Source organism: Numida meleagris, chromosome 1, assembly GCF_002078875.1.
Source record: "Numida meleagris isolate 19003 breed g44 Domestic line chromosome 1, NumMel1.0, whole genome shotgun sequence".
In the NCBI taxonomy this organism is placed as follows: domain Eukaryota; kingdom Metazoa; phylum Chordata; class Aves; order Galliformes; family Numididae; genus Numida; species Numida meleagris.
Genome location: NC_034409.1, coordinates 173,712,177 through 173,728,279, shown reverse-complemented (window position 1 = coordinate 173,728,279; position 16,103 = coordinate 173,712,177). Strand labels below are relative to the sequence as shown.

General features: G+C 45.1%; 1 protein-coding gene across 2 annotated transcripts in view; it reads right to left on the bottom strand.

Annotated features, from left to right (window-relative positions):
* Nucleotides 1–16,103, bottom strand: part of FLT1 (fms related tyrosine kinase 1) — a 103,951-nt gene that overhangs the window by 12,286 nt on the left and 75,562 nt on the right. For both annotated transcript variants that reach the window (XM_021378571.1, XM_021378581.1), the window contains 8 exons: nt 14,455–14,561; nt 11,340–11,478; nt 6,446–6,550; nt 3,804–3,917; nt 2,966–3,054; nt 1,378–1,537; nt 864–961; nt 208–330 (listed from right to left, as the gene is read on the bottom strand). In XM_021378571.1, the coding sequence (XP_021234246.1) occupies nt 208–330; nt 864–961; nt 1,378–1,537; nt 2,966–3,054; nt 3,804–3,917; nt 6,446–6,550; nt 11,340–11,478; nt 14,455–14,561 (935 nt within the window). The remainder of the gene's footprint in view (nt 1–207; nt 331–863; nt 962–1,377; nt 1,538–2,965; nt 3,055–3,803; nt 3,918–6,445; nt 6,551–11,339; nt 11,479–14,454; nt 14,562–16,103) is intronic.

The following is a 16,103-nucleotide window of genomic DNA, read 5'->3' as shown; positions in this document are numbered from 1 at the left end:
AGAGCTGTTAACTAGTTGCAATGTCGGAGCATTATGCTTGAGGATAGACCCGCTTTCTTGCATACGACACATCACATTCACATAAAAACTGTGATAGCATTCAAGCTCTTTTAAGTTCAGGAAATGTGGACATCTTCAAAACGTTCAGGAGGACAGTTTGAAATGATGTTATAAACATTTGGGTAAATGAACAGCATCTTGACTTACATCTCCTTTTCTCACATAATCAGGATTCTTGTAAATATCTCTTGCGAGGCCAAAATCACAGATCTTCACTACATTGTTCTCAGATAAAAGGATGTTTCTGGCTGCCAGGTCACGATGAATGCACTATAATAAAACAGTTTCACAATCAAGCTGCATTTCCTTAATCCTGCCCACAAATTTCCTGACTGTCTCCCATATCCTTTTTAAAATTATTATTATTTGAGAGATCAATTTAACATTTCTTTAGGGAAGTAAACTATTTACATGAAATTGCTGCAAACAGTGACAGTTCTTCTAAAAAAAAACAAATTTCCCAAGTCCAGAAAACCATATATTTTTAAGCCACTTGATGTTTCCAAGGAAAATGAAGATTTGTCTGGGGCTCCTACATGATGTGCGTTGAAATTGAGGAAAAAAAAATTCACACCCAAAAGATCATCTCTGAATGAATGAGCTTGACCCACCGCCTTCTGCCATGATCCTGTGTTTATGGACTATGGAGACTTGGATAAACACATTGTTATATTTATAATACTGAGAGGAAAACGGCTCTTCCTTTGGGACCTCTCCCAAGGAAGGTGTCTCTGAAACGCAGACATGATTTCACCTCTACATCCCATCCTTCTGCAGGGAAAAGTCCCCGGGGCAAAGCTCACCTTTCTGGAGGAGAGGAACTCCATCCCCCTGGCCACTTGGAAGCTGTATGAAATCAGGTCCTCCATAGTGAGGGGCAGCTTGTAGAGCTCAGCAGCATCTGCACAGGTAGAAAACAGTTAGTTACAAAGATCACTCATGAGGCAGTTATTTTCCCTCTCTCTTACTGATACAATTGCTCTCATAAGTTCAGTCTTCGTAGAGTAGTATTTGAAGGTCAGCCCACTGTCACTGGAAACAAAAATAGTGCTTGCTTTATACCCCCCACTCTGGACACTGCTGTGTTTTCCCCAAAGATAAGGAGCAGTCAGAAGAAACAATCACACATTTTCCTGTCAGATTTAGTAACCCTGGAAATAATCTTTTTTTAAATCTTGTACCCTCTGGACATGACCCTGTGAGTGTCTCCCACGGATGTTTATTAGGGTGATAAATGAGGAAAAAAATTTCAGGGATGCACAGTATGTTGTAAAAATATCACAGACCATTTAGGGACAGGAAGGAATTAATACCTACCCTCCTCGTCCTCCTCCACATCACTCAGACTTTTATCTTCCTGAAACCCAGAGCTTGCGAAGCTCTCGCTGCTGGTAACACTGGCCAGCCTTTGTTTCTTGCCTTCCACTGGCTCCATATCCTTTTTATCTTTCATCAGCTCTCCTTGCAGAGAGGGGTCCTTCAAAAAAGCAGAGAAGACGTACAACATCAGAGGGGTGGGAGAGAAACCAGTCAGACTTCTTGTTTCCACCAGGAAAAGATGCTCGCCCATGGCACGTGTGGTCCCACCTCCCCTTGGGGTAGGGACCCACTGCCATGTGGTGGGGCTTTGCACAGCTCATGTATGGATGCATGTCCCGGACTGTGGCTCTTCTCAACCTGAGGGCATCTGAAAGGACCTTTCTTTTCCACTGGGAAACAGGGAACTTGGTGGGTTGAGTTGAGAAGTGCTCACAGTGCAGATGTCCCAGCCCTACCAAACTAGTGTTGGCTTCTGCTCCGAGGCTGCAGAAGGCACTTGCCTCTATGGCCCTGAGCAGTGTTTGGCACAGGGCTGCAAGCCCAGGTTTCCAACAAGAAGCAAAAGTACTTGAAATACAGCTGCTGAAGGAAGTGACTGGCTGTTCTCCGTTTCTTTCATTCAATGCTTTCATGCCACAGCCAGTGGCAGTTTAATGGGACACATACAACGCTGCTTGAAAAATGCCTTCTTTGTGATTTGGAGAGCACTCTATCTGCATGGCCAGGCTCCTCCATGGCCATGTCTCTCCCCTGCCATGCTCCATCCCCCTTTGGAACAGAGGCTCAGCCAAAGCCCTTTGGAGGGAGCTTCTCCTCAGCATGCTCTACCTCGGCATTCACAGGACCTTTGTGAAAAGAAATGAGATGCCTCTGAGCTTTTGGCAAGGATGAAAAAGGATTTTGAGCACTGCAGCTCTGGAGTCAGGTTCCTAAATGCCACCTCAGATCTTTTAATCCTCTGAGGGATTTGGCTGGATGTACAATCAGGAACGTAGTTGGCACATTTAGGTTCAGGTTTGTAATAAGAAACAGGCAGCTGATTTGATTCAGAGGGCTGTGAGATGTGAGGACAAGACTTTAATCTCTTTTCCTCTGGGTAGCCCTGCTCCTCACACAATAAGAAGATTATTGGCAAATCTCTGAACATTAGGATGTCTTGGAACATTGGCTCTAAATGGCATTATCTTGTTTGTGTTCCCAGCAGTGCTGAAATCAGTGGGCAAAACCACTTCCTTCAGCTTCACTGACACGAGCCTCCTAAGTGACCCCAAGCTCAGCAGGAATGGGTTTGTCAGCAGAGGGTCAAGAGCATATGGGGACACTTTGGATAGGATTCACTTCCTCCCACTGAAGATGGCTCTGTCCACATTAGTCACAACCGGCTCCTTGCACAGGCAGGGGGCAGAAATGAACCCTTTCTTGATGCGTTACATCCCACATCAAACATTTAAAGCAGGTCAGGTGAGCTGCACCCAAAAGCAGTTTCTCTCCTTCGGTATCAGAGAGGCTAAGGAGACCAGTGCAGAGGCTGACATCTGCATCCCTGCCATGCTGGGTGTGATAAACCCTACCTGAGGCACCTCACCTTGGTGGGGCTGAAAAAATTCCTCTTGCTTTTCAGATAGTTTGATAAATTCCCGTACTTGCAATATTCAACAATCACCATCAGGGGCCCTGGGAAAAAAAGAAAGTGCATTTTAAGCATCTTGAAGTAATACGTGAGAGTTTTAGTTCTGAGAAGATGAACAGTCCTTCATACCTATAGATATCCCATGTTCTAAAGAGGTAGAAAGCTGTTTGAAGGACACTGAACATGCTGGCAAAAACAGCACTGTTTCTGAAAAGTAGGGATGGGCCTAATCTTGAGTGCCGTGTCATGACCCTGGGTCCTGAGGGACCCTTTGTTTCCTCTTCGGTCAGTCTGAGTTCAGACTGGAGTCCAGCAGCCCACACACCGTCACTGAACTAAAATAGGTGACGTATCTGAAACAAATGACCACTCTCACTGGCTCTTTGATTTTCCTAGGGGAGTATCATGAAGGACTTTACAATTGTTCCCTCATGACTCATCACTCGGGGCAAACAGCTGATATCCTTTGCTCCTAGTCTGTCCAGATCATGTTTAACCTGAGACTTAGCACTGGAGTGGGTGAGATAAAAGACAACAAGTGGCTCCTTATTCAGCATGGTCCTACATTTGCACTTCTCCTGTTAACACCCAAAGGGAGTTTAAGTAGGGAAAAGGTTTAATCACTTCATCAAGTAACTAGAGATCTTTCTCTCTTCCTCTTTTCTCACTGAGCACAGGATGAGCTCCAATATTTCAAGTTAATAACTGGACCTCTGGATGGAAAGCAGCACAGCCAATTGGCTGCTACTGGCAGGTCACTCAAACCATTTTCAGTGCAGCACACAATTTTTACCTCCATTTTTCGTGCAAGCTCCCAGCAAATTCACAATATTAAGATGATGGCCGATGTGGATCAGGATTTTCAGCTCAGTCATCAGTGCTTTGTACTCGCTCGCTGTGGCCCCTTCTGTAAATGCAAAACACAGTCAATGTGAAAAGGCAAAGAACTGGTCCTGGTGAGCTTTAGCACTTACTGTCATGTTCCACTGAAATAACTTTCATTACTGAATGTATTTCACATGCTGATACTCTTTTCTATTCCTCCCTGCCAAGCATCCTCTTACTTGCAATGAAACCCATAAAAAGAGTCAGGCAGTCAACTTCCTCCCAGTAGACTCTGATATATTTAGAAATGAAAGAATTTTTTCACATGTTTTGTAGTTGCAGCCAAAAAAATGAAAATGAAAAAATAAAAAGAGTTTTCAAGAGTAAAATTAACTCCATCTAGGGCAATTTTTGTCTGACCTGACTTCAGCCATGTCACAGTTATCTGTTAGCCTGAACTAATCAACCTCCCAAGGAGTCAGTGGTAAAAGCAAGACATTTCCAGAGGCTGATCAGTGCTATTGCCTGGGCAGGGAAGAGATGAACCACCCTTTGGTGAAGCTCCTCTGCATCTGTTGATCACACAAGAAGCCTGGAGTATTAACGTAGACTGGGCACGTACATTTTAAATGGTTGAACTTAGCAGACTGCATCTCACTCTTTCTGGATATAATTAGTAGTAATAGTAATAGTAGTGATGTAAGAAATCTCACAGCTAAACATAAAAGTTTCTACTTAGTGTTGAGCAAAATTTTTTTGTTATGTCCGAGAAGTATTCTTCTGCAGAATTTTGTTTTGGCAATAAAACAAGGAAAAAAAATACAAAACAGTGTTGTTTTTCATAGACCCAAGAGGACTAAAAAACTCGAGTGATACCTAAAGTAAGAACAGTCCAGTGGAAAGAACCCAGAGTTAGGTCTTAAAGGTCTTGGTTTCAACATCGTTTTGGAAGCAGAGTTTCTTGGTGGACTCCCACTAAACTCATCATCTAATCAGTAACTCACTATCCATCTGTCCCACCTCATGGGAATTCTGCTTGTACAAAGCTCGTGAATGCCTCCACAGTTCCTGGGTAATCTAGTGAGGACGTAGGGAACGGGACTGATCTTCCCTAACTTCAGATAGGGAAAAGTGCCCAAAAGTGAAGAGGCCTATGGAGGACCTAGTCACCACAGGCTCCGTTCACAGGCGGCAGAACAAAATAAGTGCTCAGATCACCAAACTGAGGGATCATCATTGACAACAAAGGGAGTCTGAGCAACAAACTCAGAAGCAAGAACCTACTCTACATGTGCATACATGAATCCCACCATGAAGGATTCTTGCATTTGCTATCTGCTCTCCCCTGTACTAGGAGTACCCGCAGTGCTTTGGTGATGCTGGCTGGAACAAAAAGCCTGCAGATGTACGTGAATAAGTGCTGAATGTGGCAGTCCACTGCCAGATATTCAGCGAACTCATCTATCCGTGTGTTGGCAAAACAGCTGTTAGCTGGGGCCAGGCAGTGACCCAGATGGCAGGCCTCCACTGAAACCAGTGACACAGAAGTTCTGCACAGGGACCAAAGTTTTAGTTTCCTCCTATTTCCCAAACATGCTTTCTGGAAGACAGTTGCTCCTTGGGTACTGCCAACGAGGCTTCTCTGTGCTTTTGCAACAAGAGAGAGGACGGTTTGCAACCTTGTCGGCTGAAAATTCCCCCCTTGGGGACAATCCTGGAGTTAGCAGTAGCAGGTGCCACTTGCATGGACTCCCCAGTGCCCTCTTTAAATTGATTAAAGTCTTTATCCTTCCCGCTCCAATGATAAGAATGGCAGAAAATGGCTGGGAGACAATTTTACCTTGGGCTGAGCGCTGGTGTATAGCAATTCCATCACCCAGCCTGGGCATCAGCATCCAATCACCATGTAATGAGGCTGCAGGTGGCTCAGAGAGGATGCACCTGCTCAGCAACTCAGAGGTTTAAACTGCTCAATCTGTTTAGCTTAATAGAAGAGCCTTCATGTAGAAAAACTACTGGGCCTAACCTAATGGATAGTGTTAGAATGAGAAGCTAAAACCGGACAGATGCAAATTAGGTACAAGGCTCTTGCTTTTAACAACGAGAGGATTAATCATCAGAAGTAATAACCAAGAAAAATGTGGAAGCTTCCGAGTGCCTTCACATCAAGGTGGATGCCTTATGCCTTAGCTAAATTCCATGTACTGTGCTCAGTGCAGGGTCAATGCAGCGTAATGGTTCAACACAGGATACACAGTAGTGCCCTGTTCTGATTCCACAAAAGTCACTTTTTAATTCTTTCTTTGAAGTAGTGGAACAAGATTTTAGAAAAATCAGACAATGGGGTTCCCGATGCATCTGAAACTTTCTCCTATGCCACGTAGCAATTTATCTTTTCTACTGTAGACATCATTTTTATTTCAAAGTTCTGCCACTTCAGTGGAAAATCTTGGTGGCCTTGAAACTGAGTGTGCACATTTTGGATGTTTCAGAGAGTCAGGGGCAGGGGGTAGCATCACACAATCTTGCTTTTGACAGAATCATATTAAAAGTGAGATATTATATAATTCAGAGCATCATTATTTCCAGCCCAGCTTTGCAGCAAGATACCTTTCAGCATTTTCACGGCAACAATTCTGCATGTTGGTGATTTCTTAATTCCAAAAGCAGATGCTTGCACCACCTTCCCAAAGGCCCCATGTCCGAGCGACTTTCCTGAAAAGAAAATAGATTGTAGAGAGACATTCTTGTGAAGAAGAAAATTTGTCAGCTCAGGGATTGATAAAAAAGGAACTGGAAAACAAATGTTCATTACGAGTCCTACGTGTATATTCCTAACATGAAGGTGTTTTGGTGATGTTTGGTGGGGTTTTTTGTTTGTTTGTTTTCAGTGGTTTTTGTTTGTTTAACATAATCAGACAAATCAGAAGATGCAGAGCCATTGTAGGGAATAAGTGAAATGATTGAAAATGATGCTAGATGAAAACAACCATTCAGTGGTTGGACACTGTCTTCGGACCCTATTGTTTCAGTCTAGCTCTGCCAGATTGTTGCTCTGATTATTGAGCATACCCGTGCAAGATGCTCTCCCCCAGCAAAACCTCATAGCTGGGGATAAATGGCGGTGCTGAGAAGCTGTGGAAATTAGATCTTTCCATTTGCAAAATAAGGTTTGTAGAGGTTCAGTGAGATTCAGTGAAAAGGAGCCAGAAGTGACAATTATTCATAGAATCATAGAATCACAGAATCATAGAATCATAGAATGGTTTGGGTTGGAAGGGACCTTAAAGTTCATCTGGTTCCAACTCCCTGCCAAGGTCTGGCTGCCACCCACCAGCTCAGGCTGCCCAGGACCCCATCCAACCTGGCCTTGAACACCACCCAGGGATGGGGCACCCACAGCTTCTCTGGGCAGCAGTGCCAGTGCCTCACTGCCCTCTGAGTGAATAATTTTCTGCTAACATCTAGCCTAAATCTCCTCTCTTTTAGTTTAAAACCATTGCTCCTTGCCCTAACACTGTTAAGCAGTGTTAGGTTGTTTCATGGTGGGTAGGATACTTCCAGTACAGACAATTGTGGCATGGTATTGTTGTCGTGCTGAGCAGATCTTAGGAGAATAACCCAGAAGCCCTTGAAAGAAATAGGTGAACATAAATTAAATTCTCCAGCAGTAAAATCTGATTGTCCTTTTCTTTCATGTCCAAACACACTGTTGCAGCTTGTCAGGAGTTCAAGGCATTTCATGCTGATCTCATGATCTCCACTGCCCCGTTTATGACTCACTGCTGTTTGCGGCAGGCAGTATTGGCTTTGATACCGTGCACACACAGCCAGTTCTGATCTGTGAGATCTTGTCAGTCAATTCGTTAGCAAAGAATGTACAGCCAAGCAACTCATTTAGACTGTATTTGTGCTTCACCTTCATCAGAATCCAGGCACCTACATGTCTAGCTAATGTGTAGCAGCAAGCTTCACAAAGAAGAGGAAAGGAGCACAAAATAAATGTCAGCTTTCTATAAAAAAAAAACAACAAAGGAAAAGCTGTGACTGCCGTCACATTTATTTCTCAGCTATGCACCTGTGATGCAGCCATCTTCACAGGACAATTTCCTGGGCATCTGAAGCAGAAGAGATGAACCACTTCAAAGGGGGCTGCTTGAGTGGCTTTGACTTGGATGTCTACCTCGTCAGAATCAATAGCTGAGAGAAATGAAACCCACCCAGACGCTCACAAGAAGAGAAAAACAATTGCTGCTAGTTCTAAAATAGCTAGATACTACCTTTTATATGCATAGCATTTCTAAACTGCAATTCTCACTCAATAGAAGGTAAACAGCATATGTTACTAAAGCAATGGAAAAATGAAGTGGAATACACTAAGCAAAAAAACCGTAACATTTATTTCCCCTTAAATGTTCAAAAGTGTTGCATTTTTAACAGTAAATAAAAGCCATGACGAACTTAATCTACGTGGCTGAAAATCACCCCCAGAGTGAGCCTTGGTGTGTGAAAGGCATTGGGTTTCATACACAAATACAAGTGGAGCAGTGTGTGAAAATCTGCAGTCACCTTCTCTTTCAGTTACTGCAGATAGATTCTTCATTCAGCAGAAGGATCAGGGAAGAAATGTTAAGACAAAGCTCTCCGTTTTCTCGATGAATTGAACTTCATCTTTAATGTATTGACTGTTCATGGGTTGTACAAGGTGAGGTTGCAGACTGAGGTCTTGTGAAACCCACCATACCTCCGTTTAATCCATAACTTCAACCAGTTTCCACTGCTGGTAACACTTCCCACATCAAGATAACCCACGCAGTCACTACTTGGAAAACGTACCGCTTAGCTTACAACACTCTACAAAGCTGCCAGCCTCTCATGAAGGAGAATGACCGCTGGAAACAACATTTCCTTCTCTAAACAACATTAATGATTTAATGGGGAATGGTAATAACACTTGATGTATTGCTCTTTGTTACTCTGCTATTGTTTTATATCATGCTAAATCTTAGCACAGAATAGGGCTGCACTGCATGTCCATTGCATAGATCAAACTCCATGGTTTAATATGTACACTGCATAAAGACGAATGTAGCACTAACAGATTGTCCTTGCAAAAGCACCTTCTGCTGTCACACAGTAATTATGAAATTATTAAACAGAGCAATTAAACAGGAGAATATGAAGGTGGCCACATGAGCAGCCAACTTGTCACAGCCCTCCAGCAGCTACCATGGCCAGGTTCAGTGTGTGGTATGAAGCGTTGCAGCATTTGCATCCAGACCAAGGAAACTCAGTGCTCTACTTACACTTTCTCCAGCTGACTTTGGTTTCTTGGGGCCCATCTAAGAACCCAAGGGTCCTGGGGCCCTTGAGAACCCACCAAAGAGAACAGACCTTTCAGTCAAAGAGTTTAGGATAAGGAGGTTTCTATTTCCGTACCACCTTAATAAGGTTCTTCAATAGCTGTCCGGATGTCAAAGTGTGTGAGTAGCTGGACTGGAGAAATCAGCAAATGGCACTTGCAGGCTCCATGCTCCATGGGTGAGAGCAGAGGCTCAAAGGTGTGCTCACTGCTCAGGTCCTTGGTCGTGGTTTGAGCCACCTGGGTTTCCCTGCAGGTTGCTCCCTGTTCTCCGTTGTGTTGAATCCAAGGGCTTGGCACACAAAGGAGGATGGGAGCAGTGTGCCTGGCACAGCAGCCTGGGTTTGGGGACATGGCAGGAGCAGGGCTCAGGGAGCCTTGTACCTGACCTCGCACACAGCCATGAGGCAGAGTCTGACCTCTGGCAGCTCAGGAGTTTCGACTCCAAAATCAGCACTTATGCTGATGCAGCATCGTGCCAACCACATCGAAAGTGATTTGTAACAGCAGCATTCTTCTGGATAATGAAAAGATGACATTTAGATCTCAGCCAGCCTAATCTACATGGAATGTTAATTATACTGATTTCTGTGGTGCCCGTATGGTATTTTCTCTACCATATGTTGCTGTGGATGAAGGGGGAGTCCTATCACATAAGCACTGCATCACACCCATGGGCTGTGTGTATGTGTTGGAGGAACACAAAGTAAAGGAGACATGGACTAAAAGCAGAGACTTGCTTTACAAAAGCTGCAACAAGAACATATCTTTGAGGATAAGTAGGTGGAAAGAGAAAAACACATATCTGATGCTGGAAGTAGTTGCATTTCTAAGTAAAAATGTTTATAAAAAAACAAAGAGGCATATTTTGCTCATGAGATGCTGATCCTTGGAGACTGCCAAGGTTATTCAAAGGCTGAGCCAGCTGCCATGTAAGCAGGGCTTGCACTGAGATAATCTCGCATGCTGCACATACCCGGCTTCACCAAATCTGGTTCTCATTCATTGTCAGCATTCTTTATTTGTTTACACCAGTTCTTCCACTTCTAGCTTGTTCTCTGGCCATCATCCCTCACCTCCAGACTGCAAACACCAGCCCTGTAAGATGTGGGTTTTCCTTGGTGTTTACATTCCATTTCTGCTTGATTCTTTCCATGGGATTTACAGACAAATAAAGCATCATATAAGGCAGAGATCATGCTGTCTGCACATCAAGATCTTGGTCTGTCATTGTAAGAAAACTATTTGAAGACTGAAGGCACTCCAACGCAAGGTTATGTTTCAGGATTCCCAGAACTGCGTACGACAATCACGAACGACTTATCCACATCTGGTCACCTTGTGCCTTCTATCAGGCAAGTTAAGTGTGATACTAATTGTACTCATGTTTTAATTATCAATGGTCCCTGTCCCCCAGGGAGCAAGAGGAGTCTGTCACAGCTTTTAGCTGAATGCAGAGGTTTTCTAACCCCAGCTATAGGGCCCATCTGATGCATGCCTGAAGGAACAAACAGCACTATAGCAACAGGCTGAGTTTACAGCTGATTTTGTTAGGTATTGACCCTCTTGCTAAAGTCCTTGTGGTTTTTGGAGGGACTTCTCAGCTCCACAATCTGGTCCCTACCCTCCTGCCTCCCAGCGAGCCCCAGGCTGGGTTCAGCAAGGACGGAATGCTCCTGAGCCCATGCCTCTCACTGGGGCGTCTGCAGGCGACTGAGCTTCAGGTTCAGGGTTTGTGTGGGTATTTATTTGTGTGTGGATTGGTATGTCACATTCCTGCACTTTATGGTGCACTGAAAAGAATGCCTATAAATCTGCAGCACAGAGGGAAAACAGAGACAGTGGGATGGAGAGAGGAGGAAAGGAAGAAACTGGGAGGGAAAGGCTAGAAGGGCTCATTTCTGCATAGGCATTTTCTAGCTTAGTGTGTAAACATGGAAAAAATTTACAGTAAACCTCAAAATATAGAAGCAAGGAAAGTCAAATAGACACACTCAGCTGTGATTCAGCCATAGGGGATGGGGTGCTCTGCATGGGACCTACAGGACATGGTGCTGCACATCCAAACCACGTCCAGCACCCACAGTCACATGCACATTTCACCCAGCAGCCACACACCAGCGTGCAGAATGCCAGCATTACCTAGCTTCAGCCGTTCCCGGGCCACCTCCCACTTGCTGGCATCATAAGGCAGACGTTCACATTGCTCATCTAAGGGCACTTCATCCGGATCCATGATGATCGACAGGTAATGATTTGTCTTTGTTTCGGAAAAATAAGGCTACAAAACAAAGATTATTCCAAAATGAGAAAGCGGAACAGCACCCGCTAGCAGCTCCCTCTTTGGATCAGAGGCTCCTGGTTAATTCTGTCTGCGAGGTGGCATTTCACAGACCAGTGGAGGGTTCAGTTATGCTCTCTTTGGTTTATTTCAACATCGCAAGCCTTTTTTATGTAAAAGAAACTCCTTCCTCTCTCTTTCCCCTATGTGATAGATTAGTTCCCTCAATGAAATCAATGTGGGTCTGTATTAACATATGGTGTAACGACACAGGCCCTCTGCATAATCAGAATTATTTTCTTCACATGACTAAACGTTGCTGTTAAAAATAACTTTCCTTCATGATTGTGTAAAGTGGCCATATGCAACAGATGGAGTTCAACTGCCTGTGTTTATTGTTCCCATATGCCCAGCAAAGATAGGTCATATGTGGTTACAAGTTGTGCAAGAATGGTCGCCAGGAGACTGATGTTATACATTTCTGAATCTGTTTACAAATTTTTAGAATTTTTTCATTTCTTTGGTGTCATTTCTTACAAGTTCACCGAAATACTGGGGTCCGGAGGCACTCATCATTACCTGCATTCAAACGCATTATTTAAAATGACTTTTTCAGAAGTTCAGTTTGTACTGAACAAATGGATCACCCACTTCACATGAGAAATGTTAAGGAAAGGTGAACCTAATCTCAAAGTTTTCTGCAGTCCATTGATTTCCTCTTTGAAACATATTTTCCTTTAAAGAGCACTGAGGTAGGCACTCCAACCCATTGGACTTTTGTTGACACAGGAAGTTTCTAGTTCCTGATATTTCTAGAGAAAAAGTCTGTTTGCTCTTATTTCCTGGCTATAGGTTGGAATTTATGGAAAATCTGTTGGCTGAGGTCATTGATATTGCTTTCCCTAAACTCATGGAAATGGCACAGAGATACATGCACAAACACGCAGATATATCTGCAATTTTTATTGCTCCTCTCACTGCCCTCTGTGGCTTTCAACTTTCATCCCGTAGAGCTTGGAAATACATTCCTAATTCTTGCATTTCCAGGCATTTTTTGGATACTGCTGGCTTTGCTTGCAAACGTAACTGGATTAAAATGATGGTAGCTAACAGCTCCTGTTCCAGTTGCCTTTCATCATCCCAAAGCTAGTCCCAAGGAGGATTACACTGGTGTTTGGACAAAAGTCAGGTGGCACAAAGCCTGGCTCCCAATCCTCCCCTGTCCCTGGGTGGGACATGAATAAATGGGATACGGATGGAAAAAGGCACATGAAGCGCTCCAAAAAACAGAATTTGTTGGTAGGGATATGTGTGCCAGGCTGCTCCTATTGGTCACTTTAGAAGAGATTTTAGGTGGACCCATACCTGAAGAGGAACAGGGGAGTGGGAAGGTGCGGAGAGCTTCATAGAATCATAGCACAACATAGGTTGGAAGGGACTGTAATGATCGTCTAGTTCCAACAAACTTCCAGGTTTCTTTGTTCAGACACACTGAATACCAAACCTTTGGCACAACTGGAGCTTTGAAACATTTGGAATGGTGAAGAAGTGTTAAGCATATCATTTGTTACAGACAGGCTTTCAGAAAATTCTCTGTTTCTTAAGGAGCAGGAAAGACTTTTTTTCCACTCTGAAGACATCACTTGTAAATGAAACTTAATTTTAAGCTAATTCCAGACATAAATCACTGAAAGAGTTTGTAATAGGAACACAGTGAAGACTGTAAACATTGACTAACATTCGTTGGAACGGATTGTCTGGAAAGAAGCCTTCATTTGTAATCTAGTTTAAATCCCATGCTCTGTAGCAAGAGCAATTATTTTATTCTCTGTTAACAACCTAACAAGCAAAAAAGAAAAAAGAACAAAAAATGCCACATCTCCTCACTACTTTTAAAACTTACGTTTTTCCAAGGGCTGACCCCATAGCTTTGCAGTCCTGTTACTAATTATTTTATGATTACTGGTGAGCAGACAGAACCAGTCCCACTTTTTGTAGTTTCCCTACAACTTCAAAGTTTCTCCACAGCTTTAGTCTCTGTTTTTCTCACCCCACGTAAAACCTCCCATACTTATCTTCTTACAAAACCTTGCAGCACAAAGAAGGCAGAAGCATGGCTGCTGCCATACAGACTCTGTCCCATGTCCTCAATTTTCAATAGGAGTTCTTGGTGGGAAACCTAAATCATGGGTGAGTTGAGATAATGTGGTTTCGCCTTCCATGGGGAGCTCACCCACTGGAGCATGCGCAGTGGCAGGGCTGAGGATGCCCATTGCCCACCCAGATGGGCAGTGGAGGGCAGATGGAGATCAGGGTGTGAGAATGTGGGAGAGGGGCTTGAGTGGTCATTCCTGGTCTCCTATCCTGCACTGGCCCAGTGTCTCTGCACACATCTGCACTCACAAATTGCTCCAAGAGCCTTCTGCACCACAAAGGGTTGGGTTTTCTGCATTAAGCTGTCAGTGCAGGATGTGGCTTGCACCAGGCAATGGGGATGTGGGCTGCCAGCAGAAAGGAGCGCTAAGCCACCGCTTGGACAAGGAAGGGGGCAGAAAGCATCACCACGCTGATACAGGAGCATCTGTGCCAGAGACTGCGCTGCCAAAATGACTTCAGTGAAACATCACTTTGCAAGTGATGTAATTGCACCAGACACTGCGCACTAACCAGACCCTATCAGGCTCTGTGAAGATCTGTCATCCCTGAGAGTTCCAGTCTTCAAAGGCACTGAGATGCCAGACTCCCTTCACCTTTAAGGCAATGGGGATGCCTCTGGCAGGAGTCAGGCTCCCCAAGGTGCCAAGCCCTGGCTTTGCAGCTCATACTCAGCCCTGTGAGTCACGGTTCCCCTGCTGACTGCACAGGGAATGAAGGAGAGCAGTGAGCAAATCCCATTTTTTTGTGCTCCTAGCAATGCTGGTAGCCTAACACGAAGGAGAGGCAGGCAGAGCTGGGAGCACCCATCCCCAGTCTTACCCTCTTCAGCTTGCGTATGAAGAGGGTCAGCAGGAGCCAGAAGAGCGTTGCAGCCACACAGGTACAGGTCAGAGTTATCAGCTCCAGGTTTGACCTCTCTACTGTGCCTGGGAAAATCAAGCAGAAAGCATTTTAGAAAAAGACTTGCAAAGCCAAGGGCAGCGCGTATTTCTCTGCCATTAAAATAAAATACCAGGAAGGGCCCGCTCACGTTCAATGGGGCATTCGTCTCTGTTTGGACTGGAGAAAAAAAAGGTCTGCTCAGCAAAGCCATTGTGCTGAGCACAGCCGAAAGCCACTAGATCCAGCAGTGAGTTTCGGGTAGAAGTCAGCCCTTCCTTGGGGAGCAGGAGGTGTAGCAGACAGGGGTGTCCCTCACCACCCATATGGTCATTTCCTTTTGAGGTGAAAATTCAGCTGTGGGGTTTTTTACCCAATTTTTCTCTGTGTGAGAATGTGTACAGATCTGCTCCAGCCCCCGCTGGGCACGTGCCTGTTGCTGAGCCCTGCAGCCCAGCCCTGGCCCGAAGCCCTGCTGGGGTGCTCAGGGGGTCATGCTGAGCCCATGACCTTCACATGGTTTGGAGGCATTGGGCCTGGCAGCAGATCGTAGAGTCATAGAATCATCAAGGTTGAAAAAGACCTCTAAGATCACCTAGTACAACTGCCAACCCATGCCCACCATGCCCACTGACCACGTCCCTCAGTGCCACATGTAAACTTTTCTTGAACACCTTAAGGGACGGTGACTCCACCACCTCCCTGGGCAGCCTTTGCCAGTGCATCACCACTCTTTCTGAGAAGAGATTTTCCCTAATATCCAACCTGATGCTGGGAGCTCAGCTCATGCTGAGCATGGCCCAGGCATCTGGAGCCCCACAGCGTGTGGGCAGAAGCATAGGGGCAAGGCTTCCTCGAACCCAGGGTTCAACCAACAGTCCCCAAGGTGACCCCGAGCAAACACGGGACCTGTGCTGTCCCCAGCAATGCTGGAAGAGCCCCAGTGGGAGTGCAGAAGACTCTCCAACTCCCAGAACAAATTGAACACAGGAAGGGGAAATAAAATGACAACAGCAGAAAAGGGGACAGCAAGAGAACACGAACATTAGGAATCTGAAGAGTATTAGAGTTGCTTGTATCAGAAATAGTGTTGCCAGCAGGAGCAGGGAAGTCATTCTCCCTCTGTACTCAGCCCTAGTGAGGCCCCACCTTGAGTACTGCGTCCAGTTTTGGGCCCCTCACTGCAAAAAAGACATTGAGGCCCTGAAGCCTCAGTGTTCAAAGGAGGGCGACGAAGCTGGTGAGGGGTCTGGAGTACAGGCCTTATGAGGAGCGGCTGAGGGAGCTGGGATTGTTCAGTCTGAAGAAGAGGAGGCTCAGGGGAGACCTTATCGCTCTCTATAACTACCTGAAGGGAGGTTGTAGTGAGCTGGGGGTCAGCCTCTTCTCTCTTGTAACTAGTGACAGGACGAGGGGGAATGGCTTCAAGTTGCACCAGGGGAGATTTAGGCTGGACATTAGGAAATTCTACTTTTCTGAAAGAGTGGTCAGGCGCTGGAAAGGGGCTGCCCAGGGAGGTGGTGGAGTCACCGTCCCTGGAGGTGTTCAAGAAACGTTTAGATATAGCGTTGAGAGACATGGTTTAGTGG